The sequence below is a fragment of the Triplophysa dalaica genome, chromosome 23 (genome assembly GCF_015846415.1).
Source record: "Triplophysa dalaica isolate WHDGS20190420 chromosome 23, ASM1584641v1, whole genome shotgun sequence".
In the NCBI taxonomy this organism is placed as follows: Eukaryota; Metazoa; Chordata; class Actinopteri; order Cypriniformes; family Nemacheilidae; genus Triplophysa; species Triplophysa dalaica.
Window position 1 is genome coordinate 4091867 of NC_079564.1, and position 17049 is coordinate 4108915.

A 17049-nucleotide genomic window follows, 5' to 3' on the forward strand; every position below is an offset into this window, starting at 1 on the left:
CTTGTTTGTTTTAAGACGGATGATATTATACACTGCTTTGCAAAAAAGGCGGAACTTAAGTGACGTCATTGTGATAAGGGCCTATTGCCTCACAGACCGATCACTATACAGTAGGCGTTATTCAAAAGTGCCCCACTTGTTAAAAGTAAAGAGATCTTAACCCTAAATCTAAATGTTTTCCTTATATTTATTCACCCAACTATACCAATAACTTGGCAAAAGCAAACATTCTCGCTAGTTGATTCTTGGTGATTTCTCATCAAGGCAGAAGCTCTTAGTCAGAGACCATTAATACAGACACTTATTACGGCCTGGAGAGTGTGTGCACTCTAATGTCTGTTGGACCGAGTCACTAAATGCAATTAATAAAATCCAAATGGAAGTACATTACGCCCAATTAAAACTCAATTGAATCAAATGGCTCAGAGATTTGATGGCATAAGAGAACTACGAGCAGTCGATGTACCCCCATTACCGCAATGACTCGCTTTCAGAGAATCAACTAATTGATGGATGGTGGATTGGTAGAACCCAGAGGCTTTGTTGTAATATGGTCAAATGGAAAGAGGAATATAGCATGTTTGCCACTCAAACATGAAATATCTGCTTCTGTCCTATTTACCTGTTCCTCAGGATTGATTGGTTTGGTTTACTTTCATTCCTTAAACCACATTTAACGTCTTCTCAAAACGAAAACAACAGAACAACATGCTTCTCCACTATTACTGTCTTCCACGTGCACTTTTTTTTTGTACAGTATCTGATCGACAGCGTTATTTCTACTTATTTGATTTTTACAAGATGTGTTCCTGCTGACATTCTTCGTTCTCCACAGCAGGAAGACCTCATTCCTTATGCTTTTTTGAATGAAAATGGTCTGCCACATTATATAAGGATTAAAATCAAAAAGCAAAATCTCACAGGCATTCATGCTATGGAACTAAACGCCAGCACAGCTGTGATGTCATTCTCATGACATGATATTGCTTAGATATGGGTATGCAAGTTAACTACCTGTATTTGGATAAATCTTTCTGTTTGTGAGATGCGAGCCAAATCGGCCCTGAAGGGACGATAAATCATTACTTGTACAAGCTCACATCAATGAAAGACGTTAGGAAAAATACACAGCCAATCCTCTCAGCTTGAGACTGTTATTTATCTTTATTTTCCTTTGTTTTCTTTTCTTTGTCTGCGCTCATGAATTATTCTTCTATTCAGCAGCATACTTGAGTTAGAAGCGCTGCATTGCCAGCTACCCTCCTTTCCTCTTCTTGCAATACATTGAGTCTGGACTTGTTCACGTGGCGATTCCATCAGTGGGATAGTCAAAAGGAAATCAATTCACATCTGAAACACCTCCCAGTTCATCTACTGCCCAGGGCAACCGGCGAATAGCCTGTGCTGTATTAATCTGGGTTACCATGAGACACAAATCTGATCATATCTGGGGTGGTGTTTGACACAATTGCACACACCTGCAGACCAATGGGACCAGGAGGTCCTGGGAAGCCCCTGGCTCCTTCATCTCCCTTCTGTCCAAACATACCCTGCTGTCCACGGGGACCTGGTTCTCCATCAGATCCCTGAAAGGGGCATGATATTTGATCAGAGTCTGAATATATATTTTACTGCATAACAAATGGCAAACATAATGGATGGGGTTAGTCTGCAGTGCAGTAGGACATACAGCAGGTCCGGGAGCTCCGAGAGGACCCTGAAGACCAGACGGACCTGGAGGACCCTGGTGGACGACATAGAGAAGATATTGATCAGATGGAGAGCAACTTGGATCTGTTAACACCAAGGTTATTATAGTTTTCTAAAACTGTTAAACATTTTGGTAAAATTACAAAATTCTAATAATATAGTAGATGGCCTAATTTTGTTTGAAAAACTAAATCTGAAATTAAAATAAGTTAAATAAAAAAAGTTCTGAAAAGTAAATCATAAATTTCTGTTTATAAAAATCAAAAAATAATCACATAAAATAATACAACACAGCATGAAATAATACAATATAGACCTGAAATATATTTTTTTAATAAAAATAAATCAACTGGAATAAAAGTTTTTTTTTTTTTTTAATCATATTGAAATCAAACATAGTATTATAGGCCTTATTAAAATATTACAGCCGTGAAAATTATATTCTATGCCTAGTTTTATTTGGAAAACTTTAATTGAAATAAAATAAAATTAATAAACATTTCTGTTAATTGAAATCAAATAACATAATACAGGTCTAATCATTTAATATAGGTATAGTTTTATTGGAAAAAATAATAATAAAAAAAACATAATATAAAATAAATGAACTGCACTGAAATTAAAAATGAAATACTAAAAATGTAAAAGAGTAGTTCACTTAAAAATTTGCCCCCATTCACTTTCCATATTAGCAATAAAATGACCATGATAAACGAAGGGGGAAATTTTGAAGTGATTTAAATGAATACTGAAATGAAATAATTAACCATTTTCAGTTTTACAATGTTTATTCTAAAATCAAAATGTTTATTTTTAACGAATGAAAATAAATAGGTGTCAAACATGGTTCTATGGGCATATTTACTCACCTGTTCACCTTTGTCAGCTTTACTTCCCTTCTGGCCCGGTTCACCAACTTCTCCCTGGGACAAGTTTTAAAATCAGTCAAGCAGTGCCTTTCTTGCATTTTGATAACCATAAACATTGTTCTGCATTAAAAATCACCCACTGGTGATTGTAATGGAAAGAGACATGTCTAAGTAAACAGTTTAATAAATAGTCCGGCGTAGACGTTGACCCTCATGAAGCTTTACTGTAAATTAAAAATATTGTTTCAGAACAAGCCACGATGGCCGGATAAAGCACAGCTAGAACATATTCGTGGCACGTAAGCCCACGAACCTTGTTAGAAGATGCTGATGGAGAGACAACGTTTATGGTACCCTACGCTAATTCCATTATAGACTGCCTTTGCTGCTGATGATGGATATGCGGCAGAGGAGAGCCGCGGGGAGACGGGCATGCATTACAGATGCCCGTGTGTTGTGTTAGTGATGATGAAGAGTGATTACAGATCTGTTCTACCCAACAAGTGGCTGTGGGTGAGGAATTCTGGGAAGCGGTGCGAGGGGTTTGGTTACTGGCTGCACACTGCAAAGCATTCTGAATCAGTGTTTTGTCTTGTTTTCCTGTAAAAGTATTAAACCATGAAACTTAATGAGGGAAATTACTTCAGATATGTTGTTTTATGATTTAGTGACGTTTATGTCTAATAAACAGGAAATAAAATGTAAAAACAAAACAAATTTAATTCTTCTTGTGCAATTTCTTACGCAACAAGACGTGGTACTAATTTAGAAGAATATTTTGCACAGTAAGCCTGTTACTATAGCTTCAGAGGTTGTGTTTGTCTCTTTTGTGTTGATGTAAAACTTTCATCTAGCCATGAGTATGCTGCAGTAAGTAAAAGTAAAGCAGATATCTTTTTGTGGCGGCAACAGTGAATGTGGATCTGCCATATCAGGAGAGAATTGTTTCGTTTATGTTTATGTATTAGTATGTAAATTATACAGCACTTTGTCTTGTAACGTGTAGTCTACCTAATGTCTCAATTTACCTTGTCACCATCTTCTCCAGGTGAACCCTGAGGTCCTGCTGGACCAGGCAGACCAACCGGACCTTGGACTCCATCACGACCGGCTGGACCAAGAGGGCCTCTCTCTCCCTGAACAACGCACATACACACATACACTTTACCAAAGCTTTATAAAAGCAAGTCAAATCACACATATAAAAACATGAATCGATTTCCATATCTGATCGGCTCATTTACCGGGGCACCCTTCTCTCCAGCAGGTCCTGGAGGTCCTTGAGGTCCACTGCGTCCAGACAAACCGATGGGGCCAGCAGGTCCTGCCGCTCCTCTCTCACCGGGAGAGCCCTATGATCACCACATGCACAAAACACATCAACTGAAGAGGTTTTATTTCATAAAGAATGCAAACATGGATGTACATTTAGTGTTGTCGATCCAAATATAAATTTTGGCTTTGAGTGAGTTTCAAAAAGCATTTTTATATGCCTTCCTGAATACTGCTTATGTTTGTCTACTGCATAAATAACTTCCAAACATAGAAAGCTAGATACAATACCTGGTATAAACCAACCCCGGCCGAGTAAAACTATAATGCCGAGGAACAAGACTGTTATGTTTCTGAGAATATCCTGTGCAACAACCAAGGTCTTGCTATGCGGTTGCTAAGGTGTTTTGAGTATTTTTAATGTGTTGCTATGCAATCGCTAAGGTGTTCTGGATAGTTACCCACAAGCCGAAGTCATAAAAGCCCCCGTATCTCTTTATTATTCAGGTCTCTACTGCAGATATGGCTCGGTCCCGCCTCAGATGTGCGTTTATACAATTTTTCACCCATTTTATCACATACTGGGTACAACCGGCTCTGAACACTTAGAAAAGCAATAACGCGCCTTTTGCTGAACCTAAGGTTTCATCATGGCTGCAGCACAAAGAGGTTTCCGCACCACATTTGTTAACCCTGACGTATGAGCAATAGATTATATTACATTCTGGCAAAGGTCATTAAAGGTGGTCTACGACAGACAAGGATAGGATTTAGCCCAAACAACCTTTAGGGCATCCGATCAGCTTTTGTATGTTTGTACGATCCTTTGAATCAATCTATCAAAACACAGCGACGTCATTCCGGAAATGTATATAAGTATATAAAGTGATGACCCCTACTATATGTGACGACTCCTAACAGTGGGAAAACATACACTCCGACTTCTTTTCTGTCCTTGCAATGTGGTTTAATTTGTAGACCTCAGCATCTTCATACAAATGCTAATGTGTTCTTTATCAGACTGACACAGCTGAATTTAAAACTCCTCAATGACTTTTCATCCATCCGTTCTAATCTCACGCTGTGCCGTCAGGTCCGAAATAAGAACAATTATGTGGTGACAATACCGATCTACTTTCTCGAGAGAAATGAATCAGCGAGTAAAAGAATTTGGTTTTAATTCAAAGGGGTCTCCGAGACATTGCAACTGGCCCGTCACATGCAACGGGTATGGTGTAAAATGTCAAGAGGAAGTAATTATGGACGGAAGATGTGAATTTCTCTCGACTCTGATAGACGCCCCCTAGTGTAAACTCATGGCACTTCATGCTTGAAAATGGGGATGTGTGACACATTGATCGAGCTTTGCGCTTTGGTGAGGTGTGCATCGACTGTGCTCTTCTGATTTATTTGCGCTTGGTTGTGAAGTACACTTTTAAAATCCTTAATGGTATTTTTGAGCCTTAGATCTTTCTGACCACTCCCTCAACTCGCGGAGGTCCTAAATATTGAATGTTGCTTTTGGGAGTTTTCCTGCATTGAGTGAGGAGAAACCATGGTAATAGAGTACTTACAACAGGGCCGGGTGGACCCTGAGGTCCCTCTGCTCCTTTTAAACCAGCTGAACCCTGCACAAGGTGAGAGAGAGATAAAGAGAAAAAGAACAAAACACGGGTAAATCAAAGCCTAATAAACAGGTTTACACTGGAGTGTCAACAACGCTTTCCCCCCTATCTGCATTATCCGATGTGTCATCTACTGGATTTCAAAGGCAGATAAAAACACAGTGCACTTTTTCAGACTGAACTTCTTCAAAGAAATCCAGCTAGACAAGACCAGAATAACCAAGATGTATTTAAATCCAGTCCTAATTATTCTATTTATAGGAATTTTTTACCAAAGAGAGACAATTTTATGGGTATGTAATTCACTTTCAACTGTCAAACGGTTAATCTCAATTAACATTTGCATAATGTATGTTCGCGAACAGTGCATATTAGTTTTGTATTAACAACATCAAATACATGTATACAAATTTAAGAAATATTTAGATGTATTTATTTATATTTACCAATCATTTATATTACACATAGATGTTTAATAATTTGGATAACGTACATATTTTTTTTTATATAAATGCATGTGTCTATGTGTTTATAATACAAAATTAATATGCACAGTACATGATAAAAACTTTTAAAGACAAACTTTTATTCTTGATACAATAAATCGTTTGAAAGCCCTAAACTAACTAAACATTTTTTTTAATAACTGCAATTCCAGCACACTTCTCAATTTTTTATCCAAATAAAAACAGTGTTGTTGGCGATTCTAGAATGAATAAAAAAAGTCTTCAGATCCATACCATTTCACATTCCTAGACAAATTGTTTAAAAACACTGGCAAAATAATTAACATTTAACTCTGCGAGAATGTATCTTGACTTCTGCTTCTACATGAATCTTTGTATTTGGATGGATTAGAGAGAAAACTGACAGCGGGTTTTGGTCTTTCTCGACTCTGCAATTCATTAATCTTCTGTCTGATAGTGTGATCCACAGAACTCTATCAGCCTGCTGCTTCTGACTCAACAAGATTGATATATATTGGCCTGTTTGAGGTCTCCCGCAGGACGCTTGCCAGCTGGGGTACGGTAAAAATCAAAGAGTCGACACGAGATCGTATGCGTGTGTGCGTTTGGAGTGGGTAAGTTTGTGAATCTATGTATATGTAAATGGAGGTCTCAAACTACTGGCTAAGTTCCTCTACAATTAATGTAAAATCAGCCCAATAAATACACAAATCATTTTCACTCTGACCGTTAAAGGTCTTCTCTATTATCGTTATATAATTTATATTTACATAATACATCGCTGATGTCGTTCTGAAACCTCGTATTTCCTTATTTTGTGATTTAGATTTTTTGCCATAGATCACTATTATTAGTCACCCTTTATGTTTGTCACTAGGTTTTGCAAATATCCAACCAATAAAAGTATTAAAAAGTGCTTGTCAACTTTGAAAGCAAAGTATTTAATCATTTAAAAAGTAAAGTGTTTCCATTTCCTATAAAACATCGAGCATCTAAGGTTTTAGAAGGACAGCAATGGTTTAAACAATGGGATATGAAGGCGATTCTCTCAACTACAAAAAAGCCTTTGGACATATCAATATATTCATAACTGTAAAAATAACAGTATATAGGTAAATTTGTGGCTTTAAAAAACACATATTTGTTGTGACTGTTGCAACTGTCCCCGGTGGATATGGACTAGCAGCCCGGGGTAATTTGAGGTCGCTGAGATAAATGAATTTTCTGAGTTCTGAGTGTCAGTGTTATAAAGTCGGCTGCCTGTTTATGCAGTCTTGAGTAAAACTTCCATCTGGGAATAACAGCCTGGAGATGTATATGTTTTATAAATGTCCTTGTGGGTGCATCTGTGTGTGCCAGGGCTTGGGGAGTGTGCCCTTGTGTGTGTGTGTTTGCGTGTGTGTGGACTTGAGATTGCTTCTCTAAAGGGCAGACACACACAGTGGCCCCAGTAATGACTCTTGCTGTCCTAAGATGGGAAAAAAATCAGCCAGTAAAAAACAATCAGCCTCCACGTGGAAAGCCAGAGCTCGCCGTTGACCTTGGGATCAGACATCAACAGTGAACAAACAACCTATAGTCTCCGCAAATCTAATTGGCAACCTTTCAATTAAATCATTCGCTGCACTAATAATGCATATAAAGGACACAACAAAGCTGGTAATGTTAAGGATAGCTGAATGTGATCCGCTGCAATTTCTCGTGTTTTTGTTTTAAACAATGAAAAGTTTGCTTGTTTTAAGGTTATTGGTCCTATAAAAGCCCAATTCCTTAGCTGTAATGAGGCAGAGCTGCTGTGTAACTCCCTGTAACATTAGCAGGATTTATCTGCGCGCTTTATTTGCGGCGGAGACGTGATCTTACCGTCGCTCCAGGAAGACCTCGCTCTCCCGGGAATCCTCTCAGACCCGGAGGCCCGTCTTTTCCAGAAGTGCCCTGAGGACCTGGATCTCCCTGCGGACAGACAGTCGCAAGGGTTCAGGAAATTACAATATTTATTTCATTAAGCCTATAACTATCCATTAAGTTTATAATAAAAATACATTCTAACCACAAAATTGATTGTCCGCTGATTATAATGAACGTAATATGGATTAAACAAACATGCTAGGTAGCTTAAAATCAAGTGTTGCTCCAAAAGTCAGAATTGTTAATTCAAATTACTTTTATTACTTTACAACATAATTTAAGGTAAAGTGTGTTTATAATTGATCAATATATATATATATATATATATATAAATATATATGCCCTCGAAGCGTCATTGGTCAGGAACATAGATAGTCCTGCCCCCAAATTGTGTATGCCAATGATGCAGCAATGAGATGAACGGTGCCACACATTTTTTGCCACTTTTTGGGAGACTCAAGCTACTGTACGAACTCAACTCGTGTCGTTTTTCTTTATACTTTAGTAAAAATTAGTACCTTTGAACCAATCAAAAGCAAATCCTCAAAAAAAACATGCAATATGTTTTTTCAGGGGCCAACAAGTTACATAAAAGAGTTAACTGCAATCAGACGGCCCCTTTATCCATCAACAGACTGGATACTTGAGAGTTTGTAAATTGAAGGTTGAGATTTGCTTAACACAATTATATTTTCCCTATAAAAAATGCCATGTTCACTTGACCTCCATGTCTTATGACCTAGTAGATGATGTGCATTTTGATTGGACCACTGTGATTTTTTGCTAATAACTAGAGGAAACGAACGAGTGAAATCAGACTTCAGAAAGAGTCAGACTGTGGCAGCACTCTCTCTGCCTCCAGGGCGTTCGCTCACATCTGACGGCCCGTCTGAAGTGGGCCGATCAAGCTGATTAAAGTGTCTCCATTCAGGAGTGACAGAAATTGAAACCGAGAAAGGAAGGGCGGATGCTCGAAGAAATTCCATCCAGATTTTTAAAAGCACAATTTAGGTTCCATTTAGAAAGTGAAAACTTGACTGCCCTACAGAACGGGTTGTTGGGTAACTTAATGGTATTTCTATTTCTTAAAGAAACACAGCAATAAGCCTGACCATCATTTGGTAATTTGCTGTGCCGTTCTATGCCAGATAGTATTTAAAAAAATATAAAAAATACTGTTTATCTTTCTTATTGTCTATAGTGGTTATCACTTACGGTTATGTATTTATGTTTTTCATAACATTGATTAATATGTACTGTGTGCAAAACATGAAGATACTTACCTTTGCACCTTCTTTTCCACCAGCGCCTGGAAGACCTTGCTCTCCAGGAGGACCAGGGGGTCCAGGATGTCCTCTTTCACCATTGGGACCAGTCTCTCCTGTTGGACCCTTTCAAGAACATTACCGACACATTTGTGAGCTTGACAGGCTTTCAGTTTTTGTATAAATGAAAGCTGCACCAAAATACATACAAAATGCAAAACTCACCTGAGGCCCGACAACACCTCCAGGTCCAGGTGGGCCAGTTTTGCCTTGGAATCCCTAGGACCAAATTCAACAGCAATTAATACAAATCTAAAATGACTGAGTAGCCAGGTAGACCAATCTATCTATCTATCTATCCATCCATCATCCTTAACAAATTTCCCATGGGCAGACATGTGACAAACGAGCATCCCCCAGACGATCAGACACAGCAGGATTATGCACCCACATGCTTGAACACCTGACCGATGATGTCTGCTATTCAAGCAATTGCTGAGGTGCAGCAAGTAAGCAACAATTCACTTACCGTCTCACCGCGCTGGCCAGGGTGACCGGGCAGCCCGTCCTTTCCAGGTGGTCCCTTCAAAACAAAAATATAAATAAAGTATGCTGTAAATTACATGACATAAGACGATCCCATGGTGTTTAAAACAGCACATGTACTTACAGGGGGACCTTTTGGCCCTGGGAAACCAACAGGACCCTGGGGCCCTTGAGGTCCCTAGAACAGAGAAGAGAAAAGTACATTCAGTCTAATTTAGAAATAAATTAGAAGCGCATGATCGCCACACCGATATTTTAACACCAAAAATTCAAGGACTGTTGACTATATAAAAGAGAAGAATAAAGTGTGGTACAATCCATAAAATCGAAGCTCCATTGTTTATATACACACAAAACACATGAATAAATTATTAAGAACCAAAACTATATAGAGTATGATGCAAAGTCAACATTCAACAACAACATAAAAAATGCGTAAAATCCAGACGGACAAATAAAGAGGAAAATCACATTAAAGAGAGGTAAACAGAGGCATGCCAGAAACAAACAAAACAACATCAGGTTTCACTGTGATGTAAGTCTTGGCCAACAGGCTTCCAGTAGTCTAATGCTGAAGAGCTCTTTATAAATCTATAAAAGCTTCCAGATGAAAACACGAGTCTGTTTGGAAGTCCTCTTATCTGGAGTTCTCCCACATGCTGAGCTTATCCTCGCTGTGCTTCTTGAAAAAGCATCACTCTCACTAACAGCACTCAGGGATGAAAACATTTTCTGATGAAATGCATTCTGGGTAGCACTTACTCTCTCACCAGGTGGACCAGGTGGACCATCATTGCCTGCTGTGCCCTGTGAGATAATGAGAGAGAATATAACGACTGTTTAAAGGTAGCTCACAAAAATAAACCACTTTGTGGTTAGCGGCAGGAATAAAAAAGTTGTACCTTAGGGCCCAGTTTTCCTGTTGGGCCTCTGGCACCACGTGCCCCTCGAGGACCCTGAAAGTTTAACAAGGCTCAGTAAAACTGCATGTGCATTGTTTCATTTAGAAGGAATGTTTCTTGATAAACATGGTAGTAGGAGTTGGTTAAATTATAAAAGCATTGCATACCGTTGGACCTCTTTGCCCTCTTGGACCGGCTTTTCCTGCCAGACCCTTTGAAAAGAAATGAAAAGATATGATTGGGCTAAATATTGAGAGTGAATTCAATAGCTGTACACAATAAATTGCTGCAATTGTCAAAGTTATTTTTGCCATGATGAGATGTCGGCGCATATGAGGGAAAACAAGCATTGGATACCTTTCCTTAGGATTTCTGGGTGCCGCTGTGATATTTGTTTTAGATGAGATGTGGGTTTATTAGAGCACAAAGAGCACTTATTTATGTGAACTTTGAGAAATTAACACTTGTGTTGCGAGGAATATATAAAATCATGAGTGCTTAGGCACTCTACCGGAAGTTAAGTCGTTTGTTTATGTTGTAACTGCTGAAACTGTCTATAAGCCAAATTTAAAAAACCTGATGTATTAGTTCATGCTGTCCGTCCCGACAAAAATAACTTGAACACACCTGACGTCGTAAACACGATTGGGCAGCTCGTAAATGTGAACAACCCAGAAGGAGTAAAATACACCAATAAACCCAAAGGTAAATGTGAACGTAAAGTAAACCTTTAAGGTAAATGTAATTGTTACTGTGGACTATCCCCGGTTGATCTTTCACCTGATGTACTCAAACACCTGCTTCGATTTCTGAACCTGAATCATTTTCCAGATGAACGATCAATGTTGAATCGCCGTCAACACAATAGCTTCTGCATCTTTTGTTGGGACTTATTGATTTGAGTCCATGTTTTGGTACAGAGTCATCATGCAAATCCTTTCATAAAAGGAATCAATCAGCACTTTTCATGTGTTTGTTATAAAGCCGCGCGCACTTGGAAGAATCCATCTTACCCTGGTTCCTTTCTCTCCGTTGGCTCCTGGGAATCCGGGGAAACCGGTCGAACCCTGCGAATCAAAGGAAAAGGCTTATTGGAGGAAAGGAAGGTGTGCAGGACCTGCATATTAATGAATGATGAACTCCAGAGTCCCAACTCTACTACCGAATCTGACACTGAAATGCCATTACGATCTGTTAGCATTAGCACCGTTGAATTTCCTACGCCGCCAGAGTTTTAAACAGCTTTGAGACTTTGTGTCCCTGTTGTTGGCAAGCTTTTATTATTAGAATAATTCAGCAGCACAAAAGTAGCCTTCGAAAGTGTGTAGTATATCCCTACAATGTGGTTCTCGGTTAGCAGCTACTTTGTTTTATTTGCACAAAACTAACCACAGGAGAGCGTTGGGAATCTTTGCTAGGAAAAAGGTCTAGGAGAAAATTCAACAGAAACAGCACTCCGGATGTAAACAAACAAACAACCAAACAGACGATTAAGAGTCACCGTCGATGAGTCTTAATCGGCGCTCACTCACTTTCAGTTTTTTCTCTCTCTCTTTCCAAATGCAGTAAATTAAAAAGAGCTTACCGGCGTTTCTCAATCCCAGCAGCAATATAAGCATTGGAGAAAGAAAATCAATACACTGTTTTACACATTCATTGTAGCCGGGCCCTGCAGAAATCGGGTTTGATTTACCACAAAGGATGTTATGAAACTCTAAAGGTGATATAGCGACGGTTATGTAATGCAATATGCCACAACGCTGAAGCCAGTAACCACGGTGATGGCTGGTCTTAAAAGTGCACTTCATGATAATTTGAGAGTTGGCAGTCTGGTCGAATCCATTCCTGACCGACGGGGAGATGATGGGATGCCAAAGTGCTTGTAATCACATCACTTGTCTATCGTTCCTTAATCCTGCTAGCTAGAAACTTGGATTTTAAATCTAACCCTGAATTAGCATGTTCGCTAAAAATGGGCTTTATTCCAACAAATCCAAGAGAAGCTATAAAGTGAATGTTCACACAGAAATGAAAATTCTGTCATCATTTACTCGCCCTCTTGTCATTTTAAACCTGAATGACTTGGTTTTTTTTTGTTTGCAAAACACAATTAAAGATTGAAAAATGATGTAAAACCAAACAACAGCAGGACCAATTCACGCATGGACACAAAACCAGTGGAAGTGAATGGGTCCCGCTGTTGTTTGGTTTTACATCATTTTTCAAACATCTTCTTTTGTGTTCTGCAGAAAAAAGAAAGTCATACTGGTTTAAAATGACTAGACGGTGAGTAAATGATGGCAGAATTTTTTTTTGTAAACCCTTACTTTAAATGCGAAGTAATTGTGAAATCTGCAATATATGTGCCTCTATCAATCGCATGAAACATGAGTTAAGTTAAAACGTATTTATTCACTATTGCATATGGTCACAAGTAAGCACAGTGGCATAACTGTAGTGTACTATTTGTTGTTGTGTTTTGTTTACTTTTGTATATTGGTTTATGTTTTAATTTTGAACAGCACTTTGCCCAACAGCTGTTGTTTTTAAATGTGCATTATAAATAAATATGATTCATTTGAATTTGCACACTCTCATTCTTAGGCCATTCTTGAATGTTTTAAGTTTTAATATAGCAAATCGCTGCGGTTCTTCCGAAAACTGAAATGTCCAAATTTGCAGTTTTTCAGAAAAGGGAAAAAAAACTTTTTGAGCTACTAAATACTATGTTGTCAAAGTTGGCATAGCCTTTTTTTTTATCATTTTCATTGGCTAGAAATTGGCTTGAAAACCCAGTCACAAACATAGAGGGTGACAAATAATATTGATTTATTAAAACTAAAATCACAAAATATGGAGCAATGAGGTTTCAGAAGAACAACAGCAAAATGTAATGTTGCCAGAAGGTCTTAAGATCTAGTTTGGGGCTGGATACAGCCAAACTGCTTGCCAACTAATGCCGTTGTTGAAAAGAGGCCTAACAAGAGCATCTGTACTCTGGGATGTTCCTGTAGCTTGCGTGACCAGCATCCCCAACAGCGGTGGGAACAATCTTGCCATAAGTTGTCCATAATAAAAAAGCCTTGCTCACTGTTCCATGCATAATTCATTCTCAGGAGGGCATTAGTTCATGCTAATGAGAGGAGTTGTTGTCTTGCTCGTAAGTGAAAGAATCGTGATGCAGGTACAGGTGTCATGTTTAATATAAGTGCGTACCTTTGGCCCTTGACGTCCCGGATATCCAGGCAATCCAGGTACGCCGAGCTTGCCCTGGTGAAAAACAAACCAAGCATCATTAGTGCGTCTTTGGACAAACATTAATATTCATAACAAAAGGTCCAGATCTCTTCCCCGTACGCTAAGTACAGTAAACCGTAATCAACAGAAATCCACCTTTTCTCCAGCGGGGCCCAAGGGGCCAGATTCACCGTTGGGGCCTGAGCGACCTTTCGGGCCCTCCGGTCCGTCCTCACCTCTGGGGCCGGCCAATCCGAGCTCACCCTAAACACACAAAAAAGACCAGCCAATCAGAGATGCTCTATATGATTCATGCAGTAAAATTAGCATGGGATGGACGCCAAAGTGTCTGAATGTCGTTTATTTACCCTGTCACCTTTAAGACCCATGTCTCCCTTGAAACCTGGGAAACCGTCCTCACCCTGAAAGCAAAATGAGAGAAAATGGTAACTAACACAGACATCAGGGAAAACTTGTGGAGGTGATGAAGATGTGGTTCATGCGTAGAAATACAGCGGCTCGGTCCTTCTTTATAGAGTTGTACTACACTTCCCCCTGGTGGCAATAATTCAGCATTGCAGTCAAGTCTTTTACAAGTATGCATACTAATAAAATGAACTTGACTCAGATACAGTTTACTTAATCCATCATCTGGGTTGTATTCATAAGATTTTGTGTGTCACTCGTATATTTCTTATTCCTAATTTTGGTGCACGTGTTTGTTTGCATAATGTCATTTGTGGCACCCTTCAGCTATTCTTTATTTATGTGGCTTTGTGTGCTGCAAGGCCTCTCACGATGGCACTCGAGCATCAATTCCACCATTAAACATCGCATATCATTTTCACGCTATTTACATTTAAATCTGTAATCAGCCTGATTAGAAATCCTTTCAAAATCGTTGATGGATTTCACAAAAGAACATTGCATGCACACGGACATAATCGAAGGTTACGGAGTGATTTTAAGTACATAATAAGTGTTGCGATCACTCTGCATGATTAAACAGCACTTGATGTGGTGTGATGTACAAGTGGAGGATGTGGACACTTCAGTGCATTTCGGCGCTTGCTGTGAACTGCCATTATAGTCAAGTAGTGCTTATAACATCTAGGTGATGGATTTGGTGTCGATGTACACGTACCTTCTCTCCTTTGCCTCCCTTTAGACCACGAACGCCATCTGCACCCTGTGAGACAGAAGGTATGTGATCAGTCAAAGATCTGCACTTCACGCGAACACATCTAAATCCAACACACGAACTGCTTTACCTTCACACCGCGAGGGCCAGGATAGCCGATGGGCCCTTGGGGACCAGGTTGACCCTGAGAATGACAATAGGAGAATATCATTATTTATAGCTGAACAGCTTTTTTAGGTCCGAGACTTTGCCAAATGAACCGAACGGATTTACAATCTATAAATGATGTAGAATGACTAGAGAATATAACAGTAAGTACTGTTTGCTCACCAAAGTGCCTTTCTCTCCGGGCGGACCCTCCTTTCCAGGATGTCCCTGTAGAAAGAATGTTATTCAATTCTGGTATTTCTCAGGTGAGTGACAGGAGTGTGTTATTTTAGCTACGGAGTATGCTCAGAAAATTTGACTAAATGTTTTTGACTGTGAAGGTTTATATGTCTGTCGTGTTCTTAATAGGAGCAGATTTCCAAAGACAGTCTCAAAAACGTGGTTTGAAACCATCTATTTTTTCTACATCAGAAACATGTTGCAAACCATTCACAGATGACCCAGGGGATCAGGAGGTCTGAACTGGTGTGAATAGTTGGAGGCAGGGACTAATTTGCATATTCATTGAGCATCAATGCAAATAGAGCCAAGATACACAGTTGCATTTATGGATTATCACTTTGATATCAACTATGACTCTTACAGGTTACATTTACATGGGGACTTTGAGCTGATATTTTATTGGCTTATATTTTATATTTATTCTATACACTTTAGAGAAAGGGGGAATTCAGCTGGACTCAAACTACATTATCCAAAAGAGCATAACATAGCAAAAATATCAAGATGTGCAAAGCACCGCAGCACAGTTCGAACTGTTTCTGTGAAACTGTTCAAATAAAGGTATACACCTGTTTTTCTGATTAGAGATCTCTTATATGATGCCATTATACTTACTTTAGTATATAGCTATAGTATATATCATCTATATATGAGCTATAGTATATATCATCAGTTTATGTGAAATGTGTATGAGGGCAAATAGCTGGTGGAGGCTGTTGTAATGGTATTCTGTTTCCTGTACTCATTATTCTTCGACAATACTGGGCCAGAGAGGTTTTAATTTAACAACGTGTTTCGGACTAATTGCAATCCAATGCGATATATCATTTTGTGGAGCTGTGAAGTGAGATCTTATACTTACAGGCGGTCCATCAGCGCCAGGCAATCCAGGCAAGCCCGATCTCCCCTGAGGACCCTACACAGAGAAATAAAAAATCATTTTGATGCATTTCAATGAAAAATGACACTATAATATAAATGTCACAAATTGAATATAAAATCTGTGCTTATTTAATGAGAAAAGATGACATCGTGTAGTCATTTTATAATTGTGACTTTAAATGCATATTTCTGTTTCAAAAGTATTATGCTTTGAGTGAATGCATAATAATGAAGGCTATGACAGGCTTACTTTCTCTCCGGGCGATCCGATGGGACCCTGTGGACCTGGAAGACCCTGTACAACAAAAAACAGACTGAAAATATCAGGCTTTGTTGCCATGGCAGCAGGGCAGGGGGAGATACAGGGGTAGGCTTAGGTAGAGAGCAGCCCCTAACTGATGACACAAACCCAATAATGGACGTATTGTACTGTTACTGTATGCACAGTGTGTGTGTGTGTCTATTGGCAGGGTCACTAGTATTTGCACAGCATGCTTGAATGTGTGTGCATATATGTATGTTTACAATGTGTGTATTTACAGCGGCTGGTCCAGTGTGTTTGTGTGTGTGAGGAAATCTGAGCTCAGTGATTTGACCGCTGCAGGTTGGGCTTTATGAATGAGATGCTTTCTGTTGCCCACTTCCTCGAGTGAGACCAGCAGACTTACAAAAATATTGTAGATCGGTTCACTGTGCCGCTAGAACCTCAATGAGAGAGCCATTTGAAAATAAGCTAGCAAAAGGGTCAACTGAATTCCAATTATAACACATTATAGCTTTTAAGAATACAATCGTTTAGCAAACCAAAATGAACGCTTCACGAGGTTCAACAACA

At 39.1% G+C, this 17049-nt stretch overlaps 1 protein-coding gene across 2 annotated transcripts in view; it reads right to left on the minus strand.

Annotated features, from left to right (window-relative positions):
- col11a1a (collagen, type XI, alpha 1a) overlaps nt 1-17049 on the minus strand; it is a 62215-nt gene that overhangs the window by 17009 nt on the left and 28157 nt on the right. For both annotated transcript variants that reach the window (XM_056738751.1, XM_056738750.1), the window contains 23 exons: nt 16465-16509; nt 16195-16248; nt 15273-15317; nt 15073-15126; nt 14946-14990; nt 14170-14223; nt 13958-14065; nt 13781-13834; nt 11578-11631; nt 10732-10776; nt 10565-10618; nt 10425-10469; nt 9787-9840; nt 9646-9699; nt 9342-9395; nt 9135-9242; nt 7807-7896; nt 5426-5479; nt 3824-3931; nt 3608-3715; nt 2580-2633; nt 1691-1744; nt 1479-1586 (listed from right to left, as the gene is read on the minus strand). In XM_056738751.1, coding sequence (XP_056594729.1) covers nt 1479-1586; nt 1691-1744; nt 2580-2633; nt 3608-3715; nt 3824-3931; nt 5426-5479; nt 7807-7896; nt 9135-9242; nt 9342-9395; nt 9646-9699; nt 9787-9840; nt 10425-10469; nt 10565-10618; nt 10732-10776; nt 11578-11631; nt 13781-13834; nt 13958-14065; nt 14170-14223; nt 14946-14990; nt 15073-15126; nt 15273-15317; nt 16195-16248; nt 16465-16509 — 1503 coding nt within the window. The remainder of the gene's footprint in view (nt 1-1478; nt 1587-1690; nt 1745-2579; nt 2634-3607; nt 3716-3823; nt 3932-5425; nt 5480-7806; nt 7897-9134; nt 9243-9341; nt 9396-9645; nt 9700-9786; nt 9841-10424; nt 10470-10564; nt 10619-10731; nt 10777-11577; nt 11632-13780; nt 13835-13957; nt 14066-14169; nt 14224-14945; nt 14991-15072; nt 15127-15272; nt 15318-16194; nt 16249-16464; nt 16510-17049) is intronic.